The sequence below is a fragment of the Petaurus breviceps genome, unplaced genomic scaffold, assembly GCF_028583685.1.
Source record: "Petaurus breviceps papuanus isolate PSGF00001 unplaced genomic scaffold, PetGlider_PUasm1.0 186, whole genome shotgun sequence".
In the NCBI taxonomy this organism is placed as follows: domain Eukaryota; kingdom Metazoa; phylum Chordata; class Mammalia; order Diprotodontia; family Petauridae; genus Petaurus; species Petaurus breviceps.
The window spans coordinates 19,066,220-19,089,965 of record NW_027185798.1 but is presented as its reverse complement, the minus strand read 5'-3'; the positions used below and the strand labels follow the sequence as shown (position 1 = coordinate 19,089,965).

Sequence of the window (23,746 nt, the reverse complement as noted above, 5' to 3'; positions counted from 1 at the left end):
TATGCATGTGTATGTATATCTTTATCTCGATATCTTCTTCCTTCTTTGAACCAATTCTGATGAGAATGGGCTCCAAGCATTGCCTACCCCCTCCAATGTAAAAATTCTTCCTTTTATGCCTATTTTGTGTGAGATAATTTTCCCTATTCTTCCCCTCCTTTCCCCCTTCTCCCAGTGCATCCCTCTTTCTATCCTCTTCATTTTTTTGGAGATCACTCCAACATAATTGACTCACATATGCCCTCTGTCTATGTAAACTCCTTTTAACTGCCCCAATAATGATAAAGTTCTTGGGGGTTACATGATCATCTTCCCATATAGGAATGTAAATAGCTTAACTTTATTGAATCCTTTGTGATTACTCTTTCATGTTTAACTTTTATGCTTCTTTCATCTGAATATCAGATGTTCTATTCAGCTCTGGTCTTTTCATCAGGAATGCTTGAAAGTCCTCTATTTCATTAAATATCTTTTTTCCCCCTGAAGGATTATACTCAAAATTTCTGGGTGCTTATTCTTGGTTGTAATCCTAGGTGCTTTGCCTTCTGAAATATCATTTTCCAAGCTCTCTACTCCTTTAATGTGGAAGTGGATAAATCTTGTCTGATTTTGACTGTGACTCCACAGTATCTGAGTTGTTTCTTTCTGGCTGCTTGTGATATTTTATTCTTGACCTGGGAGCTCTGGAATTTGGCTATAATATTCATGGGAGCTTTTGTTTTGGAATCTCTTTCAGGGTGATCAGTGGATTCTTTCAATTTTTAATTTACTCTCTGGATTTAAAATATCAGGGAAGTTTTCCTTTATAAATTCTTGAAATATGATGTCTAGGTTCTTTTTTTGATCATGGCTTTCAGGTAGTCCAGTAATTCTTAATTTATCTCCCCTTGATCTATTTTCCAGGTCAGTTTTTTTTCTTATAAGATATTTAATTTTCTTTTCTTTTTTCATTCTTTTGACTTTGTCTTATTGTTTCTTGATGTCTCATGCTGTCATTAGCTTCTACTTGCCCAGTCATAATTAAGGAATGATTTTCATGAGTGAATTTTTGTACTTCCTTTTTCCTTTTGGCCTACTTTGCTTTTTTAAGGAGTTCTTTTCTTCAGTGAATTTTTGTTCCTTTTTTACCATTAGGTTAATTCTGTTTTATAAGGTTTGGTTTTCTTCAGTAATTTTTGTCCTCAAGCTATTAATTCTCTTTTAATTATTTTTCTTGCATCATTCTCACTTTTTCCTCAGTTTTCCCTCTACCATGCTTATCCTTTTAGGTCTTACAGGAATTCTTGTTGGGCTTGTATTTAATTAGCATTTTTCTTTGAGACTTTGGTTGTAGCTGTTTCCACATTGTGGTCTCCTTCTGAGTTTGTGTCTTGGTCTTCCCTGCCATAATAGTAGCTTTTAATGGTAAAGGTCTTTTTTGTTGTTATTGTTTGTTCATTTTTCCAGATTATTTCTTCACTTGAAACTTTATGTTCAAGTTGGGCTCTGCTCACCTGTGCCTGGGAGGGCACTGTCTCATGCATCAGGCTTTTTTGTGCTATTCTTTTCAGAGCTAGTTCTGTGAGTCTGCAAGGTTTTGGAACTTCCAAAGTGATGTGATGTAGGGAGAGATGTGGTCACTGCTCTCCTGGTCTGTGCTCTTGTCTTTATCTAGGAAAGGCCCCTGTTCCCCTGCAAGGACTAGTGCTCCTCTCTGCCCTGGAACTGCTTATGAGTAATTGAGTTGTCAATCCATGCCAGCCTCACCTGGTGCCAGCAGAGGGTCACCTGTAATCTCTTTCTGATTAGTTGTTTGACCCCCTTCTATCTCTGGGCTGAAAGCTCCTGAAGCTGCCAGTGCTTCCCCACTTTCTGTATAGACTCCAGACAACTTTCCATTCCATGTCACAGACCTCTCCTGCAGACCTCCTAAGTTTTCATAGACTGGAAAAATTGTCTCTCCCTGAACTTTTGTTGACTCTGTTGCACCAAAATGTGGTTTGAGGCATTATTTTAAAGTTGTTTGGAGGGGAATATTGAGAGAGTTCAGCTGGGTGATTGTCTCTAATCCACCATTTTGACTCTGCCCCCAGTCTATGAACTTAAAATTTTTTTTGATAACTATATCTCAAGATAATTCATTGAAATCCTGCTATCTTATTTTATATATTTAAAAATATTCTGAGAAGGAGTCCATTGGCTTCACTAGACTACCAGAAAGGTCTAGGATGTAATAAAGGGTGAAGAAATCCTGATCTATAGGTAATAGGGAGCCATGGGAGTTTATTGAACAGGAGACTGATGTGGTTAGGTCTGAACATTTAAAATATGACAATGGTAGCTCTGTGGAGGACAGATTAGAAAGGGGAGAAATATGAACTAAGAGGCCAATTAGGAGGACCAGTTGGGATACCAGTGAGTTCAGGGGTGAGGTGGTCAATGATCCTAATTAATGCCATTATTGTTATTATTCTACATAGTTTTGGAGCTCACAAAACTTGTGGATTAACTGAAAGAGATATTTGCAGAACAGAAAAGTGACTTGGCTCCTTCCGAAAGCCCTCTTTCTAATAGGCTCCGACCTTTCCCCTGATGATTTCCTGAAGTTGCATTCTCATGGCCTGGGTCTAGGGGCTGGAAGTTTCCTTTGGGGAAGATGAATCTTACTCATACAGGGACCAGTAAACTAGAGCATCCTTTGTTGTTGATGGAAGCCTTGCAGTCAATTTCCCCAGAGCTGAGGGACCTGGGGATAGCTGCTGTCCTTGGTCCTGATGCCTCATCCTCCTGGCTTAGAGTTTGTCCTGTTGGGCAGCCTGGTCCTCAGAGGCTTCCCTGCCTCTCTCAGCAGTCAGGAAATGGAAAGTGGATTTTTTTAAAGTGGAAAGGAAAAACCCAGCCATGAGGAGGTCCTCTGCTGTTCCAGATAAGCTCCCCAGCACGCTCCCATTGCCCCTGCCTTTTGGGGTATCCTCTGTTCACTGTGACAGCAGCTGCCATCTGTTTTCCTGCTCCTCTTTTCTTCTGGTCCTGCAGTCACCTCTCTGCTTAGCTGTTTTTTGTTTTTTGGGGTTTTTTTTTGCTGCAAATAGATTTGCAAAAATGGAAGGGTGGGGAATGTGGAGGGCCCTTCTGGGAGTGGGTGGCTGACACTTGGGCAGGGCAGCATCAGCGTCTTCTCTTTGCCATCTGCTGTTCTCCTGGGGCTTCTGTCACCCTGTCCCCTGGAGACCCGGACAGCCACACTTCCTCTGTGTGTTCATCGCCTCCCACGCCTCGACAGCTCTGCCAAATAAGCGCACATGCGAAGTGCTGCGTTTTGGTCTCCGAGGGTGGCAAGAAAGTTACTGCAGCCAATTCCTGTCCCTCCCTACAGAGAAGCAACAGTGTATAGTCCTAGTGCATTGGGAAGAGCGCTGTATCTGGAGTCAGAGGAACTCTGGCTCTCTTACAGGCTACTGGGATGACCTTAGGCAAGTCAGTTAACCACTCTGAGCCTCGGTTTCCCCATCAGCAAAATGAGAGGTTTGGTCTAAATAGCCTACAAGGTCCCTTCCAGCTCTAAATCTGTTATCCTGTAAATTTATGCCCTGTATGACTTTGTACAAATCCCTTCACCTCCCTGGGCCTCAGTTTCCCCATCTGTAAAATGAAAGGGATGGACTAGATGGTCTATAAAGTCTCTTCCAGCTCTAAGTCTATGAGCCAGGTATCCCTTATCATCAAAGACTGCATTTGGGAGATAACCAGGCCAGGTTTGGCACACTGTCTTCCAGTGGGATGGAGTTAACTGGTCCATGGTGAGATTTGAACCTGTGACCACAGTCTCTTTAGCTCTACTCCAACCAAATTGAGTTAACCATCCATATCAAATGATAATTCAAATAATAGACACAAGTTAGCACCAATTGCAACAGTAGAGATATGCGCATACAGGGGCAGAGGCATCACAAAAGTAAATGGACCTACATGGGGGTTTTTGAGAAAAGAGAAACAGGAGCTTGAAGTGGTTTCTCCTTGTGAAGCCAGCAGGCCTGGGCAGGATTTGAACTCTCGCCTGTTGCTTTCAGGAGTTCCCCCTTGCTTACCTTTTCTCATGAGGGAACCAAACAAGCTGGTGAATGCTTTTTATCTGAAGTTGCTGTTACTGTGTGTGCTGGTGATCCAGAAGTATACTGAAGGAAAGTGGGGTAGTGAATCTATTTTTCCACTTTGAGTAATCGATATGATGCCTGCCTGAAACACCCAAGTGTAGCCAGCTCCATGCTTGTCTCTGCACACAGAGACCCTTCATAGCTGCTCCCTTTGGTTTACCCTGAAAAAGTCCCTTGTGCATCACACATGCATGCACACACACACACACACATACACACTCTCACTCTACTCATTCCTTTCCTTATAACACTAGGAAGTCATAGGTAGGTAGATGTTGGATTTAATTTCTTGCAGTAACGAGCAGAAATTTGCAGAGTTAGGTCTTTGTGAGTATTTGTTAGTTGTCAGACAAGGATTTCACTCACAGAGACCCAAACCTATCACCTCTGCTATGCTATCTAAAAGATAATAACTATAGGAATGCAGGACCATAATACCATCAATATGGAGCCAGAAGGGAACTCAAAAGTCATTTAATACAACTGTCTTCTTTTACAGATCAGGAAACTGAGGTCCAGAGAGGTGAAATGTCTTACTTGAAGTCTCATAGATAGGAAGTGACAGGTATGGGGTGGTATTTGAACCCAGGTCCTCTGCCTCTCAAATCCTTCTTTCCTCTATGCCACTGGTATCTCCCATGATCCTCATGAACAGTGTGGGTGGCTCTCCATTTTTTCTTTTACTTCATTACACAATACTCATCACTGAACAAAGTTATCTTTGTAGTTGAATCTACCATAAAATTGCATGTAGAATTCACATTTGCGTGGGAGACACTGTGCCCAAGGAGAGCCTTCGAAGCTATATTTGGTTCTACTGAGTCAAATGCTTCTTCAAGAAGTTATTGATACATTTTATTTTGACACATGAGATCTTTCCTAATGAACACTGAAAGAAGCCTCCAGAAAAAGGCAAATGGTTAACTCTGCCTGATGGCATGATTTTGATTAACACAAGTTACTTGTCACTGTTGTAACTTACTAGTTGTTGACAGAAAGGACATATGTGAGGATTTAACTTTTATAGTATAGCACCAGCATTGCCCATGATATCAAATGCCTTCAAAAATCAATAATCAGCAGACACAACAGGATATATTTTCTCTGCCTCTCAGTCAGTTGTGTGATAGTAATGGGGATTGTTGTAGAAAATCGCTAGTTGAAGAAGCTTACTGTTTCCCGCTCATGTTTTCATTCAAAATACCCCCAATATTTGGACAAATCAGTCTTGGAAAGATTTTTCTAGAGATGAGGAAGCAGGGATGTGGGTCAATAGTTGCTGATACCTTCTTGGTTACTTTTTGGAGTAAAAAAACGGAAACAAAACAAAACAAAAAAACTCATGCCCTTTTTCTTTCTTTTGGAAACTTTCCATGAATGTTGATTCTCCTTCTTCCCTCAAAGAATTCAAAGACAGAAACAAAAGTCCTATTTATGTTGAATATTCACAGCAGCACTTTTTGAAGTAGCAAAGAAATGATGATTATTACTTGGAGGAATGGCTATGACACATGGGTGTAATGGAGTACTCCTGGGCATAGTGGAGAAAGTGGGTGGACCCGGGAGTTAGGAAGACTTAACTTCAAATGTTGCCTCTATGGATTTTGAAATATAGTGACAGTGATCTCCTTAATATTCTTCACAGAAGGCACTCCATCTCTTGACTTGACTTTATTGTTTCTTGATGTTTCCTGGAATCATTAACTTCCAATTGCCCAATTCTAATTGTTAAGGAATGATTTTCTTCAGTGAGATTTTGTACCTCTTTTCCATTTGGCTTATTTTGCTTTTCAAGGAGTTCTGTGAATTTCTGTGCTTCTTTTTACTGTTAGGCCAATTCTGTTTTTAAGATGTTTTCTCAAATGTTTTTGCCTCTTTTACCAAGCTATCAGTTCTCTTTTCATAATTTTCTTGCATCGCTCTAATTTCTTTGCTCAGTTTCTCCTCTTATTCTTATATTCTTACCTATTTTTTAAAGTCTTGCAGGAATTCTTGTTGGGTATTTTTTGAGGCTTTGGTTGTAGATTTTTTGTTTACATTGCTGTTTTCTGAGTTTGTGTCTTGGTCTTCCTGCCCCTGTAGTAGCTTTTTATTGTGAAGTTCTTTTGTTGTTTCCTCATTTCCCCAGACTATTTCTTCACTTGGAACTTTATGTTCAAGCCGGACTCTGCTCACCTGAGGGTGGGAAGTCACTGTCTCAAGCTTTAGGCTTTTTCATGCTCTTCTTTTCAGAGCTAGGTCTGGGGGATCTGTAATTTTTTGATACTTCCAAAGTGGTGTGATGTGGGAAAAGGTGTGATCACTGCTCTCCTGGTCTGTGCTCTGGTCTTTATTCAGGAAGGACCCCTGCTTCCCTGAAGCTACAAGGGCTAGTGTTTCTTTTGGCCCAGGAACCAGGTGCCCTGATCTCCTGCAATCACAATTGCTAGTTCTACTCTCTGGCTTGAACTGTAACCAGTGCCCCTGGTTCTTTGTGACCAACCACAAGTGCTCCTCTCGACCTGGGAACTGTGGCCCAGAACCTCTCCTGCTGGCTTCTTAAGTTGTCCTAGGCTGGAAAAATATCTTATGCCAACCTTTTGTTTTGGTACTCCAAAATTTTATTTGAGGCATTATTTGAAAGTTGTTTGGAGGAGATTACTGGGAGAGTTTAACTGGGTTACTGCCTCTGATCTGTCACCTTGGCAACATCCTGTCCAGTATGGAAACTGGTAATCCAGACACCATCTTCTGACTGAAGCTTTTTGGATATACCCAACTGCTAGTGCCTTCCCTCCCAAACTACTTTTATTTAACTGCCTTGAACATATTTACATTTATTCCACTTTATAATTATGTGACACATTTACATATGTATTCATCACCCCCATTAGAGTGTAAGTTCCTTGGAGTAGGTATTCTTTCACTGAATTTGCTTCCCTAGCACCTCAAATCTTAATATGTGCTTATTGATTGATTGAAAGGAGGGAAGAATATCCTGATAGCTTTGGGGTTAAGTTTGATCATCCTAATTGCATAGTGCTTAGTTTCAATTTGTTGTTGTGTTTACATTGTTGTTGTCAAGGTTTATTTTGTTCCCCTGATTCTCCTTACTTTACTTTGCATCAGTCCGTGTAAGTCTTCCAGTGCTTCCTTGTATTCTTCATGTTCCTAATGTCTGATGGAATAATAATATTCAATCGCATTCATATTTGGCCATGGATAAACCATGGATCCAAACCTAGAAGGGTTGTCAGAGACCATCTAGCCCAACTCCCTTATTGGACAGATGAGGAAACTAAGATTAAAAGACTTGTTTAGATCACATAGGGGTTAAATACCAAAGATGGATCTGAACCTAGGTCCTTTATGCTGATGGGTATCTATTTTATTTCTAATTCCTTACTTCTACAAAGCATATGCCTACCAGTGGGCTCTCTGGGTCAATGGAGATGGACATTTTAGTCACTTTCTTAGTATAATTCTTTACTTGAGTCACTTCAATCATGTCTGACTCTTGGTGACCCCTAAATCCAATTCACACATAAATCAAGACATGACCCCATGATGCCATTGGTCCTCTTCAAAAACAAAAAATGAACAATAACAGAACAGATAATTCCCTATTGTTTTTCAGAATGATTAAACAAATCCCCAACTCATCTTTCCATAGCCCTGCCAACATCAAGTCTTCTCATCTTTCATCATATTTACCAGTTTGCTGGGTCTTGCATGAAACCTCAAGATTATTTCCATTTGAATTTCTCTTATGAGTGGTTAACAAGTACTCTTTCATGTGGTTGCTAATAGTTTGTGACTCTTTTGAGAACTGTTGATTCATCATTTCCTTTGGCCACTCATCTGTTTAGGAGTGTTGCTGGTCTTATATATCTTGGACATAAGGCTCTCGTCAGAGATATGAGATGCAAAGCGCCATCCCTCCCAAATCATAGACAGCTTCCCTTCTCATCCTGGCTGCACTGAGTTCAGTCATTTCAAAGTTTTTGCATTCCATGTAATCAACATTATCATCAGTCCAAAGTTGGAAAAGACTTTAAAAACCCTCTCAGTCTAATTCACCTTATTTTACAAATGAGGAAACTGATACTTAGTGACATGAAGGGACTTTTCCTTATAGATATTATGTACCTAAGCCATGACTGGAAACAAAATCCTCTGTCTCCGACTCTGGTCTTCTTTTCACCACATCCCAATGCCTCCTTTCACCCCTTTGTGCCTCCGTTTCCTTTATAAATTGGTGGAAGAATATTTATTCTAACCACTTTATAAAGCTGTTTCAAGAAAAACCTTGTGACATTAGAGAAATGTGAGGAACTTCATTGGAGAGGTGAGTCCCTAGACCACCTTTGCCATGTCCTAACCTCCCCCACCCATGTCGGGTCCCCATGTGGGGCTTGCGAAAGACCCATAATGTAGGAGCCTTTTCCTGGGATCCTTTTTTGACACTGTAGGCCCTGTCTGTGTGCAGAGAGCCCTTTGCAGGTAATTGTGCCAAAGCCTCTATCCGTGAGAGAGCATCTGGCCAGGGGGTTAATGGAAGCTGAAACATTTCTTCTGGTTTCTAAACTAATCTAGCCAAGGTGTTTAAAATATCTGTCAGGAAAAACGGATGGCACCCTGAGGGCATTTTTCTCTGCAGTTTCTCTTCTCTTTTTTCCTTTTGCTTCTGTGATGCTGCTAGGTTCCTGCCTTCTCAAAACTACCTGCTGGCACAAAAACTCACTTGAAATGAAGAGGAAGCTTTGTTCCTTTCTTCTACCCTTGACAAGGAATGAGCAAACCTCTTGTTTTGCTGGTCCAAGCCTCCCTAGCCTTGTCAAGGCTATGATGGAGGTGGGGAGTGCATGGGGGAGGGAGGAAAAGTACAAAGAAGGAAATCCTGCATAGACAAATTCAGAATAGGCTCCAAAATGACACGACTTGGGACACCCTTCCCTCTCTCACACATGTGGGGTCTCCCAGATAACTATTTCACGTTCAAGTTGCTTTACGATCTTCAGTCACTCAAATCTTAGCTCAGAAGCCCCCACCAGCATGTTTTAGAAGATAGTATACTTGTTATTAAGGGTGAAATTGACACGAAATTAGGAGGGATAGCTAATGCAATAGCACTTTGTGCATTATGAAACACTTTTACATTTGTCATCTAAAATTGACAGCAATCCTGTGAGGTTAGGTAGAAAAAGCATCATTAACCCCACTTTACAGATGAGGAAATAAGACAGTCAGAGGGCTTTTGACTTGCTCAGGTTCACACAGCTAGGAGATTTTAGTTGTCATTGTCTTATTGCCCCGGTAGGATCATTCAGGATTGTATGATCAGAATTTAGATTTATAGTGCCCCCTACCCCCACATTTCTCTTAGAATCTTAGATAATGCCTATCATTTCTCTCAATGAGTGCAGAATCATCTCTCCTAAAGCTGAGGGTATATATCTGCCCCAGTATATATCTCCTTGATTTTTGCAGACTTCAAGATGACATGATTACTTTCTCCCAAGGTTCTCATCACATTTCTCTATTTTGTTTGTTTTTGTTTGACCAGTCAGTTTTTCCTTGTTGGTTAGAATTTAGTCCACAGTAACAGTTTGCTTGATCACTCTCTTTATCTATTGAAAGGTGAATTATCAGCTGTGAGACTCTGGAAAAGTCACTTAAAAAAACAAACCTCTGTCTGTCTCAGTATCCCCACTTGTAAAATGGGGATAATAATAGCACCTACACTTCAAAATTGCTCTGAGGATTAAATGAGATATTTGTACTTAGCACATTGCCTCACACATAGTAGGTACTTAATAAATGCTTTTCCCTTTCCCTTTTAAAATGTTTGTTGGATTAGATAGAAGTTAATTAAGATGCTCTTTCTTAGTGAAATGATGCTTACACACAAGAGTCTGGATAATTGATGTCCATCATGTTACTGTATATTGCTTTGTGGTAGTTTTGTAATTGGTTTCAGGAAAGCATCATCCACATCCTCTGTCTGATCAGGTGACTTGTAGAATACTCTCACAATGATATCTCTTTTGTTTAAAAAGTAACAAATTTAGGTTCATATCCCAGTTCTGACACTTAATCTAGCCTTGTGATTAGGGCTAGTCACTTAATTTCCCTGAGCTTCACTTTCCTCACCTGTATTATGGGAAGATTAATACTTTTCATTGATCAGCTCACAGGATTATCATCAGGAAAGTTCTTTGTAAAATTTAGAGCATTCTATAAATGTGAACTATTATTATCACATGACTTTTCCTTCTTTGATCATTGCTTAAATGATATCCAAAATACTCTCACTTTCAAATTTATGGATTTCATGTAGTGATTCAGCCTCTTAGCGTTTATTTCTTCCTTGCCGCCTCTTCTCTGAGATCTATTTCTTTTGAATAATGATTATCCACCTATTAGTGAATTTCGGTCATCATCCTACCAAGCCTCAGTGAAATCTCATGCCTGGACTGTTGTGATAACCTGCTGCTTGGTCTCTCTGCCTCAAGTCTATCTCCATTCCAGTCCATCCTCCATTCAGGTGTCATGAGCCCCCACCAGTGGGGGGCTTAAATTAACCTACCTAAAGCACAGATCTGATATGACCATTACCACCCCTCACTCAATAAACTCCAGTGGCTCCCTATCACCTCCAGAACCAATTCTAAAATTCTGCTTTGTGTTCAAAGTTCTTCACAACAGGTTTCCCTTCTACCTCTTCAGTCTCCTCATAGTGGCACTTGGCTTCCTCATTTTTCACACAAGAAACTCCATCTCCCAATTCCAGGCATTTTTACTGAGTGGCCCTCATGCCTAGATTTCTGTCGTTCCTCATCTTTGCCTCTTGGTTTCCCTGACATTCTTCACGTCTCATACAAAATCCCAACTTCTACAAAAAGCATTTCTTGAACCCCCTTAATGCTAGTGTCTTCCCTCTGTTGATGATTTCCATTTAGTCTGTATGTATAATTTGTACAGAGTTGTTTGTGTGTTGTCTCTTCTGTTAGATTGTAAGCTCCTTGAGGGCAGGGAATGTTTTGTGCCTTTTTATGGGATACCCCCAGTGCTTGACACAGTGCCTGGCTCATAATAGGTGCTTGATAAATGTTTATTTATTAACAGAAGCCTATGAAGTTGAATTTAGTTCATTGTATTAAAATCCCTAATTCACTATGTTACCAATATGCTGTACATTGGTATATAGATATTTGAGGTCACAAATCCTGTTCCTACCTCTCTTCCCAGCTCTTTCCCCCTTGTAAATTATTGCATCCTCCTCCATCATTTTCCTTCTTCTTATGCCCTACCCCTAGCTCCCTATTTGTTTCTCCTTCCTCCTGTATTTCTGCTTTATAGTTTTCTTGATTAAAGAACCAGGTCTCTAGCCAAACACATTCCATTTCACTTTATCATTCTAATATCTGAAGTCAGAGTCCAGGAAAAGAAATCTCATTCTTGGATACCATCTAGCCCACTGTTTACTTCTCATATACTCTTCCAAGGTCCTAAATGAAGTGGGCAGGAGAAATGAAACCATGTTACCTGTGTGTGTCTGCATGCAACTCCCAGTTTTCCTCCTAGGACATCAGATTACTAATTAGACTTTCTGTTGTTTAACTATGATAACTATACAACACAGTGACTTGCACAGAATTAGTTCTTTGTTGATATTCATGAGGGTCATGAAGGTCTAGGGGTACTGGTTTCAGTTCACATTTGGACAGATCGTTCTAATAAGTAATGTTGTATGTCCATTGGAACAGACTGCTTTGGGAAATAGTGAGTTCTTGGTCTGTTGAAGCATTATAATAGAGGCTAGAAGGCAGTGTGTCAAGCACGTTGTAATGAGAAGTATGACACTGGAAGAGAGGCAATATGGGATGACTGCTAAGTTCTCTTCAGACTCAAGTTTCTCTGATTCAGTGTTCGAAATTGATGAAACCCAAGGTTACTACCTGAGTGACAACAATCCTGGACAAGTCACTTAGCCTCCCTGGGACTGAGTCTTCCCATCTGTAAAATGGACAGATGGGAACCAGATGACTTGTGAGGTCCTTCTGGTTCTAAGTCTAGGAGCCTTCTGGTTCTAAGTCTAGGAGCCTCAGTTTCCTCATCTGTAAAATGAAGGGATTGGGTTAGATGTCCTCTGAGGTCTTTTCTTCTCTATATATGTGATTCCCTGATACTCCAGGACTTTATTTATATTTATAAAGAGTGAAATTTATGGTTGTGTTTTGAAGTTCTATCAGTCTGGGGCTCCTTAGCCCATTTGGTTGGAAACTGGTCCTAATGATACCAAGAATATATATTTGATGCTCTATGGGGTGATCAGTTAGCTTTGCTTTGTGCCATGTCACAGACCTCTTAGTTTTGCCCTCTGTCCCCTGGCATATAGCAGGCATCAATAAATACTTATTGACTGAATGTTAGATGGTTGGGGGATGGGGCATGGTGTACTAAATGACAATTGCATAGAGTAAGCACTTTATTTGCATGATTTCATTTGAGTTTAATATAAGCACTGTGAGGTAGGCCTTATGGGTATTAATATCCCCATTTTGCAGATAATAAAACTAAATTTCAGATTAAAATGACTTATCTGTGGTCAGATGGCTATTAAGTACTAATGGTAAGATTTGAATTGAGTTCTCCCTTACTATAACTCTAACTGTCTAGGCATTTGACCATGCTATATTTGATGACTTCTAAGTTCCCTCCTTAGTTTAAATTCTATGATCTTGTAAGTATAAGTGACTACGTCAGTATTTTAACCCATATTCTCAGATTTCTATCTAATCCAACAAACATTTTAAAGGGGAGGGGGAACAAGCATTTATTGAGCACCTACTATGTGCCAGGCAACTTGCCAAGCTCAAATATTATTTCCCTTAATCCTCATAATGACCCTGGGATGTAGGTGCTATCATCATCCCCATTTTACAGTTGGAGAAACTGAGGCAGACAGTGATTTAGTGACTTGTCCAGAGTTATGCGGCTAGCATCTGAGGCAGAATTTGAACTCTTGTCTTCCTGACTCTATCCATTGCATTACCTAGTGTCCTATTGTGTTTGTCACTGAGGTTACAAAGAAAAATCAAAATCAACCTTGGTCTTCAAGGAGTTTTCATTTTCCTGATTCCAAATCCAACTTTCTCAAATGAGTGGAAGTGGAATAGGCTTATTGCCAGTCACATATCCACATATGTAAGAAGGACGTGTTTCTGTCCACATATATGTAATGAAGTCAGAATTGTAGCCAGGCAAGAAGAGGACAAAGGCTCTGTCCCCTGGGCTTCATGGGACACGTTACTTTCTCACCTCCCACTGATTCATATGGAAGGAGGAATCCTGACATTGAAAAATGGTGGGGGTGGGGTGACAGGGTGGGGAATTGGACTTAGAACTTGAGAACTCTTGGAAGTTTGCTGGAAGGGCAAACTCCAGAAATGGATTTCAACCAGATGTACTTTAGTCATTGAGAATTAAACAAGGAATGACAAGGAATTTCTAACTCTAAGTCAGAGTGATGTTAGAGAATCTTTTTCTTTGGTGACCAGGAAGGTAGAAGTAAAAAGGCAGATATAAGGCTGAAGGCACATGTTAACCGTAGTGGCTCCATCTCCATATTCCAATAGCCTTGGTCTGGGATGAGGAATCTCCTTCTATCCATTTCTGCGAAAGCTTGAAGAAATAGGCATACTCTCTTATTAGGAGAAAGTCACTGAAGGTAATTGTTTTTCTTCTTATTCAAATGACTGGAAGTGTGGGAGCTTTTCCCTCTTAAAAGGACTACAGTGGGGGAAAAAATCTTCTAAACTTTAAGCTAAAAGACCAGTGGCCAAGGCTAATCAACCCTCCACTCCTCTCTGGACCAGGACTTTAGCTAGAAGTAGAAATCAGACTGAAACTCAATACCTCACATTCAGTAAAACTGGGCCTAGCAGTTAACAAGAGTGACCATGGAAATATCAGAATAATAGCCAACCACAACCAAGACTAAGTATCTGACAGAAGCTACTCATCAATAGTTAGTATATGCCATGCAAGATCAGTGGAGAAGTGGAAGCTGTGTAATTACATTAAGAGAAGACTCTGGTGGCATGGCACTATGGAAGTGTGAGCTGCCTCTGCATGGATGTGCTTTGGCTACCCAGGTTCCCTATATGTTTGTCTGCCCACATATCTGCCTGGCCAAATATATTTCCTCTACATATCTTCCAAGCATGTTATTTACATGTTCCCAGTTCCCACAGATTGTATATGTTTTTGTAGGATAGTGTGTATATGTATTTACCCTAATTTTATTGGAGGAAAATTTATCATATTTTTTCCCCTACTAAATCCCTTCACTTTGAAGTAATCATCACCTCTCACTGACTAGAAAAAGTAAACACATTGGTAGGGGCTCCTAAGTTAAGAGTTTGGCTGTATGCAGACCCACAGAACAGCTTCAACTTAGGTTAGTTTTGTCCAAGGATCCACTGTGAGAATTTGAGACTGCCCCTTGGTGTGTTAGGAAACACAAGTCATAGCATGTTTTCAGGTCACAAGAATGTCACCTCCAGGCATGAAGGACAAATGACTATTAACAAGAAGGCCCCAAAAAGTTGTCTCCTCATTTCCAAAGCCTAGCCTTACTCTTCTGTCACCCCCAACTGGTTATCCAGCCAGCAGTTCTTCCCCTTTCCCTTCAACAAGATCGCTACAATTACAACCTTCTCCGAGCCACTGCATTTAAGGAAATGCCAATAATTAGCGATGGTTATCACAGTAATTAAAACTCCCAGGGAACAACTTGGCCAATATCCATCTGGATCAGTCAGAGCCAAGTTGGTCCGTGAGCTGAAGTTGTAATGAAAACTTGCCTGCCTCTGGGAAGCAGGAAGCTAAAAGGATATGAAGAGGAATTTAATACCTCCTTGCCCCTTCCCCAAAGCTCCGTCCAGCTCTGGTTTTGTCTTTTTCTCATTAAATGCCATTTTCAAGGCTGGCTGCTTTGCCTGCCTTATCACAATACAGCACACATGAGAAGATTATGGCTTTTGCAGGCATGTGCAAGGGGTTGGTGGTTTCTTTTCCCCTCCAGAAATGTGAACATTTTAGAAACCCTGGTTGCCAGGCGGGATGGCACTGCTGGGAAGAGCAGAATGGGGATTAATTCCCACCAAGGGCTTTTCCTGCCAAAATTTGTTACTGTCATAGCCAAGTGTTTATTTTGGGCATTGGGCTGAGTGTCTCAGGGTAGACACACCTGTTTGTGTTGCATAGTGCCTAGGGGAAACCAGCCAGGGATTTCAGGTTGGAGAGTCAGAGGATAAAAACATGTTATCGTGGAGCTGATACGGGAGAGAGCCACAAAGGCCGAATTCAACTGCAGGGGCTTCAAGGACTAGTCTAGCTAAAACATGCTCCTATACTCCCCCCCCCCCCGCCAGCCTTGATATACCATGTAGAAATCACTTTCCAAAGTTCTGGCCTTGAATCTTATATTGGTGCATCAGGTGGATTCTGAAATATAGTCTATCTGTCCTTGCTTCACTGGGAAGTGAAGAAGGATCACTGGCTCCTACACTCCCCAAAAGACCCCATCCCTCACAGTCCACGAGTTTGGCAGAGGCAGGAGAGACAGCTACCCATACTGGATGACCCAAGGGAGGCACTGTGGTGGCCTTGAAGGGTCAGTTGGATCCTTGTCATTGGAATCACACTGACAGGTTAGATGGCGAAGAAGGCCATTGTCTCTTGAAGACTGCCATTGAGGTCTGACCTCCCGTTATAAGGGCTCCTCAGAGTAACTAAGCACCTTGGGCTCTAGGGAGATGAGCTTCAAGATAGATAGTCCCTGCATCTCAAATGGTTCCTCAGACTTTCTCTTGTTCAGAGCTGTAACTAGGGTGGGATAACCAGGGCTTTGTCCAAGGGTGCACAAATTTAGAAACATTGATAGCATCTGTACTTCTTCAGTATACAGAACCAACTGAGCTTAGCTCCTACTTAGTAAGAATGCTAATTAAAATTTAAAATGCCTGAATGTTTTTCCTTCAGCACCTTCCCCCCAATGGCCACATCTCAATTGAGCTCCTCTGCATTCTCACTCTGTCCTGTCCTGTCCCCTTTCCCAGTAATGTTTCCACAGTGTTTTACTCATGGGAGCCAGTATCTCTCTATTTATCTACCTACCTATCTGTCTATCTGTCTGTCTATCTATCTATCTATCTATCTATCTATCTATCTATCTCCTTATCACATGCAGGGCAATACATGAATACAAAATATCTACAAGGCAAACAAGGTAATTTGGCATGTGTGGGGAGGCATTGACCAACTGGGAAAATCAGGAAGGGCCTCAAGGAGACCCTTGAACTGAGTTTTGAAGGAGCTGGAGATTCTGAGAGCAGAGGCAGAAAGAGAGTGCATTTCAGTACTCTACACCTGGTGAATGACTATGGAGGCAAGAGATGACGTTTATTGTGCGATGGATAGCAAGAAAGTCAAATTGTCTGGACAGTGTGATGAGGAAAAATGTGGAAGAGGTATGAGAAAGTAGGCCACACCCCAATTGTGAAAGGGAGCCCTGGGGCTCCTTGAGCGGAGGGAGGAGGGGGTCAGACCTATGTTTTGGAGTGCCCTTAGCAGCTTAGTGGAGGATGGATTGGTGACTGAGGGACTGAAGGCTAAGGGCCCATGGAAGAGGTTATCACAGTTGTCCAGTTGAGAGATGGTGAGTGTCTTAGCTAGCCTGGTGACCCTAGTACTGGAGAGAAGACATACAAACAATTGAACAGGACGTATTAGGATCTTACAGCCATCGAGTTGGAGCTAAAAGTAACCTTTAGAGCCCAGCCTCCCCAGTTTACAGATGAAGAAAGTTGGACCCAGAGAAGTGAATCAAGTTGTCCCAAAGTCACATAGGTAATAAGGGCCTGATAGGGCTGGGATTTGACCTCAGGTCCTCTACCTTCAAATTGGGCACTGATCTGACTTCATAATGTTGGTCCGATAGAGGCCTTTGCACTGGGCATCACCAGGACATAGAATTAGAACTGGGCTATCACAACAGCCTCCTAACTGGCTTCCCATCCTCAAGTCTGCATTCAATCCATCTTCCACTAAACTGCCATGATTTGTAGGACATTTAGGTCTGACTATATTGCCCCGTGCCCCTACCCATTGAGTTCTAATGGCTTCCTGTTACCTTCAAGAGCAGATAGAAAGTCATCTATTTAACATTTAAAGCTCTACATGTCCCACCTTTCCATCCTTCTTCTACATTTCTCTCTGACATGAACTCTACAGTCCAGTATCGCTGGCCTGCTTGTCAGTTTCTCTGATACAACATGTCATTGTCATCACTGAGCCTTTGTACGTGCCTCCCCTCCATTCCTGGAGAGCCTAACCTCTGCCTTACAGTTGCCCTGACTTCCTCAAGACCCAGCTGAAATCCTGCCTTCTACAGGAGATCTTTTCCAGTATCCGGAGCTGCTCATTTCTTCCCCTTTCAGGTTACATCGTCCTTCTACTCTGTAGGTATCTTATATGTACATAGTTATTGACATATTTTCTCTTCCATTAGAATGTAAGCTCCTTGAGGGTAGGAATTGTTCTTGCCCTTTTTGAGTGCCCCTAGTGCTTAGCATATGAGTGATTGATTAGCTCTGCAGCCTACCCTTGTGATTTGTTTCTCCAGTTGACTCTTCTTGGTTGGTCAACACCCATCTCCCCCAGAATCGTCATGGATGCCTCCTCCCTTTCCTCTCTTTTATTTCCTCCCCTACAATAATTTGGTTTGTCAATTTGCTTAATTAAAATAATGCAAACAAGGCAACATTTCCTGTTTTGGGAAGGAAAGGGATGTTTCCTGTTTGGGAAAGGAGGAATAAAATGAAGCCAACCCCAATCTTCTCCAGTACCTCCATCCATCATCCACTGCCCTTCATCCCTTAGACAGAGATTGCTGGGGTCAAAATTCATTCTGGCAAATGCCCAGCTGGGGCTTGGGACTGTCAGCCAATCTACAAATATTGACTGAGCACCCATCGTTTGTTGACTCGCCCCCAGCAAGGTGCCGACCAAGCTCAACTTGGCACAGATGAAAGGAATTGGTTTTATTACTGGCTGGAGAGATGAGGCATAGACACATATATCAACATCGTAGAATCGATGTGGCAGGCCCTAGGAGTTCAGAGCAGGGAGAGCTAACTCTGGCGTGGAGTGGGCCCAGAAATAACCTCCTAAGGACCCTGGGATTTAGCCAGGCTTTAATGGAAGGATGGGAGGAAAGGTAGACTGGAGGGAGGGCACAAGGAAATGGGTCTTCTTTCTTTCCTTCTGATTATGGGAGAATTGTAGAGGAGAAGAGCTCCACTCTGCACCTCCCAATATCCCTGGATGTGGAATTGGGCGCTTACTTCATCCTGGGTCTTTCTCATTAGACTGGGAACTCCTGAACAGCAAGGAATAAATAAAGACCTTCTCTTTCTCTGTGTTCTTCTCTCCCTCTTCTCTACGCATTCCTCTTTTCATTCTAACACTGCACCATCCACAGTATTGCATGGCTAACAGACTGACTATGGACTTAGGAGTTAGTTAAGAATTATTTGCTGAGCCAATTTTGTTCATTTATTCATTCGCTTGTTCGTTCATAGGGCCAATTCTATCAAGTGCTACTAAATGGGGACTCTTACTGTTGTTAAGAGAGCTTGAATTTCTAGAAGAGGAAGTCCCTTTATCAGTGCAGATCAGCCCTTTCTCTGTGGCTCCTAGACAGTTGCCTGGATCACTGAGAGATGAAGTGAAAGATGGAACTAGGATTGGCCTTCCTGTCTCTAAGGCCAGCTCTCTAACCACTACCTTTTTTCATTATTTGTAAACTCATTAAAGTCTCCTAATATCAATCTCTTTTTATAGAGTACCACTCCTTCTAGAGGAAGCATGGACGGAGCTGGCCTCAGAACCAGGAAGAACTAGGCACCTCCCTGGGCACTTAACACTTAACCTCTCAGTGTTCTAGACCAGAGGTGTCAAACTTGGGGTCCCCAACACTCCAGAGAGCAGCCTTCACCAGATGGAAATGTAATTGGGAAATATTTAACAAAATAAATAAAAATACAACACACATAATGTTAATAGTAGTTTTCTAAGTAAGTTGATGCCTGCAGGGAACCTTATGTATCATTTAGTGGCCCGGGTTCTATTTGAGTTTGACAATACCCACTAAGACTGTAAACTGCAGAGAAGATGCCAACCTGTACTGGGAAAGGGACTTTCCTCATCCTGGATTTCTCTATAGGAATGAAATCGCAAGTCTAGACGACCTTTTCTTTCTCCTCCTCCTCCTCCTCTTCCTCCTTATCCACCCCACCCCCCTCCCCTTCATCTTCCAGATATAGTGAGAGATACAGGCAGAGTATGAACACTCGGCTCGTTTGCCAGTCAGATGCCCAAAGGAAGAGCCGGGTAACCCTGTGACTGACTGTCTATGCTGGACATAGGTCTCCTGAGCCCTTTAAATCTCCAAGAAAGCTTAAATATCTTTTAAAGAAAAGAACCAGCCACACCCCTGAGTTGGGGGAAAGATGGGGGAGATGGGCTGGCTGATACTTCTCCTGTCTCAGGAGACAATTCAAACCAGAATAAAACCATTTAGAAAATCCCAAGCTCCATGGTCCCAAAACCAAGGTAGGCAGACCCAATCTTCCACCTGTTCTGCTGCTGTCTGGAGCCTTGGGGCAGATTCTTTGGTCTGGTCTTTTGGAGCAGGGCCTTTGGCCTTTGGGTAACTGGCTTCCAAATGGAGCTCACTGGGCACTCCAGATGGCGGCCTCGGCTTGTCTGGGCTGGTTTCTGGCCAGCTTATTTCCCTATGCCCTCTTTCTCCTTCTTCCTTATTCAGTGCTTCATTCCACTGCAGGGAACATTGCTGCAAAGCCCATGGCCCCGATCTCATTTGCTCTCTTGTGTTCTAATTGCTGGTTAGGGCTGCAATTTTGGCCACCTAATGTTTTGGGTCCTTTTAAGGGTGCTTTCTAAATTGATTTTTCTCAGCTAGCTCTTCAAGATGAGTTTCCAAATAACATGATTCAGCCACACTGTGATAGCATTCACCAGGCTGTGATGCCCTCTCTAGACACACCAATCATAGGCAGATCTCAGATGAATGATAGAGTTAGAGTGGCAGCTGGGTGGTTGAGTGGGTAGAGCACCAGACCTGGAGTCAGGAAGACCTGAGTTCAAATCCTGACTCAGACACTTACTAGCTGTGTGACCCTAGACAAGTCACTTAACTTTGTTTCAGTTTCCTCACTGTAAAATGAGCTGGAGAAGGAAATGGCCAATCACTCCAGTATCTCTGTCAAGAAAACCCCAGATGGGATCACAGAGAGTCTGACATGACTGAAACAATTGAACCACAGCAAAAGAGAGTAATAGGTCTGGGATGTTGTCCTGGGTCAGGATGGGGACATAAGGGGCATCCAAGGACAGTGTGAACATGTGTGGGGGCATATGGAAGAGAGCCTACTTTTACCTGAGAGTAGGAGGCAAAGGGACCAGATTCCTGGTGTCCACACGGCCTCAGTACTCTGGTTTTCTGGGAATTTGCCTGACTTACTTGAGGAGAATGTCATCCTATTCTGCTTTTAAAACAAATTTATGCAAAGGAGAAGGAAGAGGAGGAGGAGGAGGAGGGTGGTGATGATGATGATGAAGAAGATAGTTTGGCTAGTGAGGGGAAAAAAAGGGACGTGATTGTAGAAATATGCATAAATCACAGTAATAAGTGACATTTTTCAATTTATATTTGGTTGGGGGCAGGGGCCAGGGGAACTGAGCCTGTGATTTCATTGTGTAGGCAGCTATGGGGAACAATGGATAGAGCGCTGGGTCTGGAGTCAGGAAAGACCGGATTCCGAATCCTTCCCGAGAAACTTTACTGACTGTGTGAACCTAGGCAAGTCACCTGACCTCCATCTGCCTCAGTTTCCTCATATGTAAAATATGGATAATAATAGTTCCTACCTCCCAGGAATATTGTGAGGATCAAATGAGATATTTGTAAAGCACTTTGCAAACCTTTAAAGTGCTTTATATAAATGTTCTTAACTCATTTTTCAGTTTTGTCTAACTCCTCATGACCCTCATTTGTAGTCTTCTTGGCAGAAACACTGGTTTGCCATTTCCTTCTCCAGTTCATTTGACAGATGAGGAAACTGAAGCAAACAGGGCAAAGTGACTTGCCCAGGGTCACACAGCTAGTAAGGATCTGAGGTCAGAGTTGAGCTCAGGTCTTGCCATCTTAAGGCCCGGTACTCTATCCACTGGGCCACCTAGCTGACTGCCATATAAGTGGTGATAATGAGAGAACCACTACTGAGGAAACTCCTTTCCCCAACACAGATCAACACAAGCTCTGTCACTTAGAATCAGAAAATGTAAGATAGGGGCAACTAGGTGGCACAGTGAATACAGCATTGGCCCTGGAGTCAGGAGGACCTGAGTTCAAATGTGGCCTCAGACACTTAACACAAAAACTAGCCGTGTGATCTTGGGCAAGTCACCTAACCCCAATTGCCCTGCCTTCCCCCTCCAAAAAAAAAGAAGAAAAAAAGAAAATGTAAGATATTTGAATGAGTTAATGAAGCATTTATTAAGCACTTACTGTATGCAAAGCCCTGTGTTAAGTTCTGGTGAACACAAATAGAAATGTTAGATCTTCCTGTTCTCAAGGAGCCCGTTCTAACCCTTGAGGGCAGGGCCCATTTTATTGCTGCCTGCCAAGCACAACTCCTGGAATCTAGTCGGGGCTTAATAATTGGATGATTATTGAATCAAAGACAGGAAGAAGAAGGGAAAGAGGAGAGAGATAACATGTCAGATGCACGGAGAGGAGCCCTCTGAGGTGACCCAGGCTGTGCTAGGGGAGCTGCTGGCTCTGGCCAACCTGGCAACAGACTGTGCCTGCCGGCTAAGGACCAGCCTTGGGGCAGAGAGACTCATCTTCTCCTGCATCTGGCAGCTTATTTGGGCTCCTCCACTCCCTTAGTGCATTCATGGATCTGCATTAGAGGAGAAAGCATCCATCCCCATGAAAACACAGATCCTTGGAGGGTTCCATGCAATATGGCGAGGGCATCATGGCCAGCCTTGGACTGAGGAAGACCAGCCTCTGGTCCATACTGGACCAGTCCTCCACTGAACCTCTCCCTGTCCCAGGCAATTCTCTAACATATAGGTGGCCAGCCTGCATTGATGGAGGGAGTTTCCACACCAGGGATTCTCTTCATGGATGAAATGACAATATTCACTAGTATTTGCAGAGCATTTTAAACATGTTTTCTCATTTGATCCTTACAACATCCCTAGGAGATAGGTGTTGTTATCACTCCCATTTTACAGATGAGGGAACTGACTCAGACATAGTGAAGTGACTGAGCCAGGGTCATATAGCTAGGATGTGTCTGGGAGAGGATTCAAACTCAGGTCTTCCTGATTCCAAGTCCGATGCTCTATTCCCTGTGCCACCCATAAGCCACAGGTCTAGGCTAAAATGAAAACAGTGGGACTTGGGGGAGAGAGGGGACCCCCGGTATCACCCACTGCAAACGTGTCTTATCCCTAGGTCTGGAAGAGGTCAGGGGCGTGGTTTTACAAAGCATTGCCAAAATACATCCTGCCACTGAAGATACCGGGCCAAGCCAGTGAACCCCACTTCAGACTCCCCCCTATAGAGCCTCCCATGAGTGACCCAAGGAGCATCGGCACCAGTCGATCCTACACCTGGGCCCGAGGAAAAGGTAGGTTCTTCTCCACCTCTGAACACTTCTCCCCACTCCCTAATTGACATGGCTCTATATCAGAGTGCAATATAGGAAAGTGGAAAGAGCCTGGGATTTAGAGTTCTAATTTCTCCTTTTTTAATTCCTAGCTGTGTGACCTTGAGCAATCCCTTAACCTCTTGGGGTCTCAGTTTCCTTCTCTGTAAAATGATGTGGTTGGACTTAGGGCCTTTAAAGGCCCCCTCAGCTGCAAATCAAGGATTCTCTATTTCCAAAGGTCCTTTCCAGGCCTAAGACCCCAGGATCCCATGACTGGGTTGGCTTTTCTCTAAGCAGAGAAGTGAGGTGCCACCAGGGGAGAATATTATATTCATTTTCAGTCATTATATTTGATGTTTTACTTAACTTAGTTGTTGTTACAAGGGAGAGTTCAATGGAGGGTTGAAGGAATGGGAAAAATTGTGTGGGGGGGAGGAAATGATATAGAAATAAAAGGAATTGTAAGGGGGGATAAGGAAGGATAAAAGAGAGGGCAGACTGGAGGAAGGGGTAATCAGTATGGGACGGGAGGTAGGGGAGAGAGGGGGGAAAATTTGGAACTCAAAATTGTGTGGAAATGAATGTTGAAAACTAAAAGTAAATAAATAAATTCTGGGGAGAGAAAGAAATAAAAGGAATGATAGTTTAAAGAAAATACCAAAAAAAATGAAGGTTAGATGACATCTAAAAACTAATGGACAAAGTCAGACTCTAGGAGACTTCCCCTTGGCTTCTCTCCTTCCTCCTGCTCCCCCCTCCCCCAGGTCTCAAGTCCCTCCCTTTGCTGCCCAGTCATCTGGCATGGGGAGGCCAGCT

The 23,746-nt window shown here is 42.5% G+C and overlaps 1 protein-coding gene across 4 annotated transcripts in view; it reads left to right on the top strand.

The window, feature by feature from the left end:
- Positions 1 to 23,746, top strand: part of RPH3AL (rabphilin 3A like (without C2 domains)) — a 173,766-nt gene that overhangs the window by 88,889 nt on the left and 61,131 nt on the right. For all 4 annotated transcript variants that reach the window (XM_069089700.1, XM_069089701.1, XM_069089702.1 and 1 more), the window contains one exon: positions 22,735 to 22,909. In XM_069089700.1, the coding sequence (XP_068945801.1) occupies positions 22,735 to 22,909 (175 nt within the window). The remainder of the gene's footprint in view (positions 1 to 22,734; positions 22,910 to 23,746) is intronic.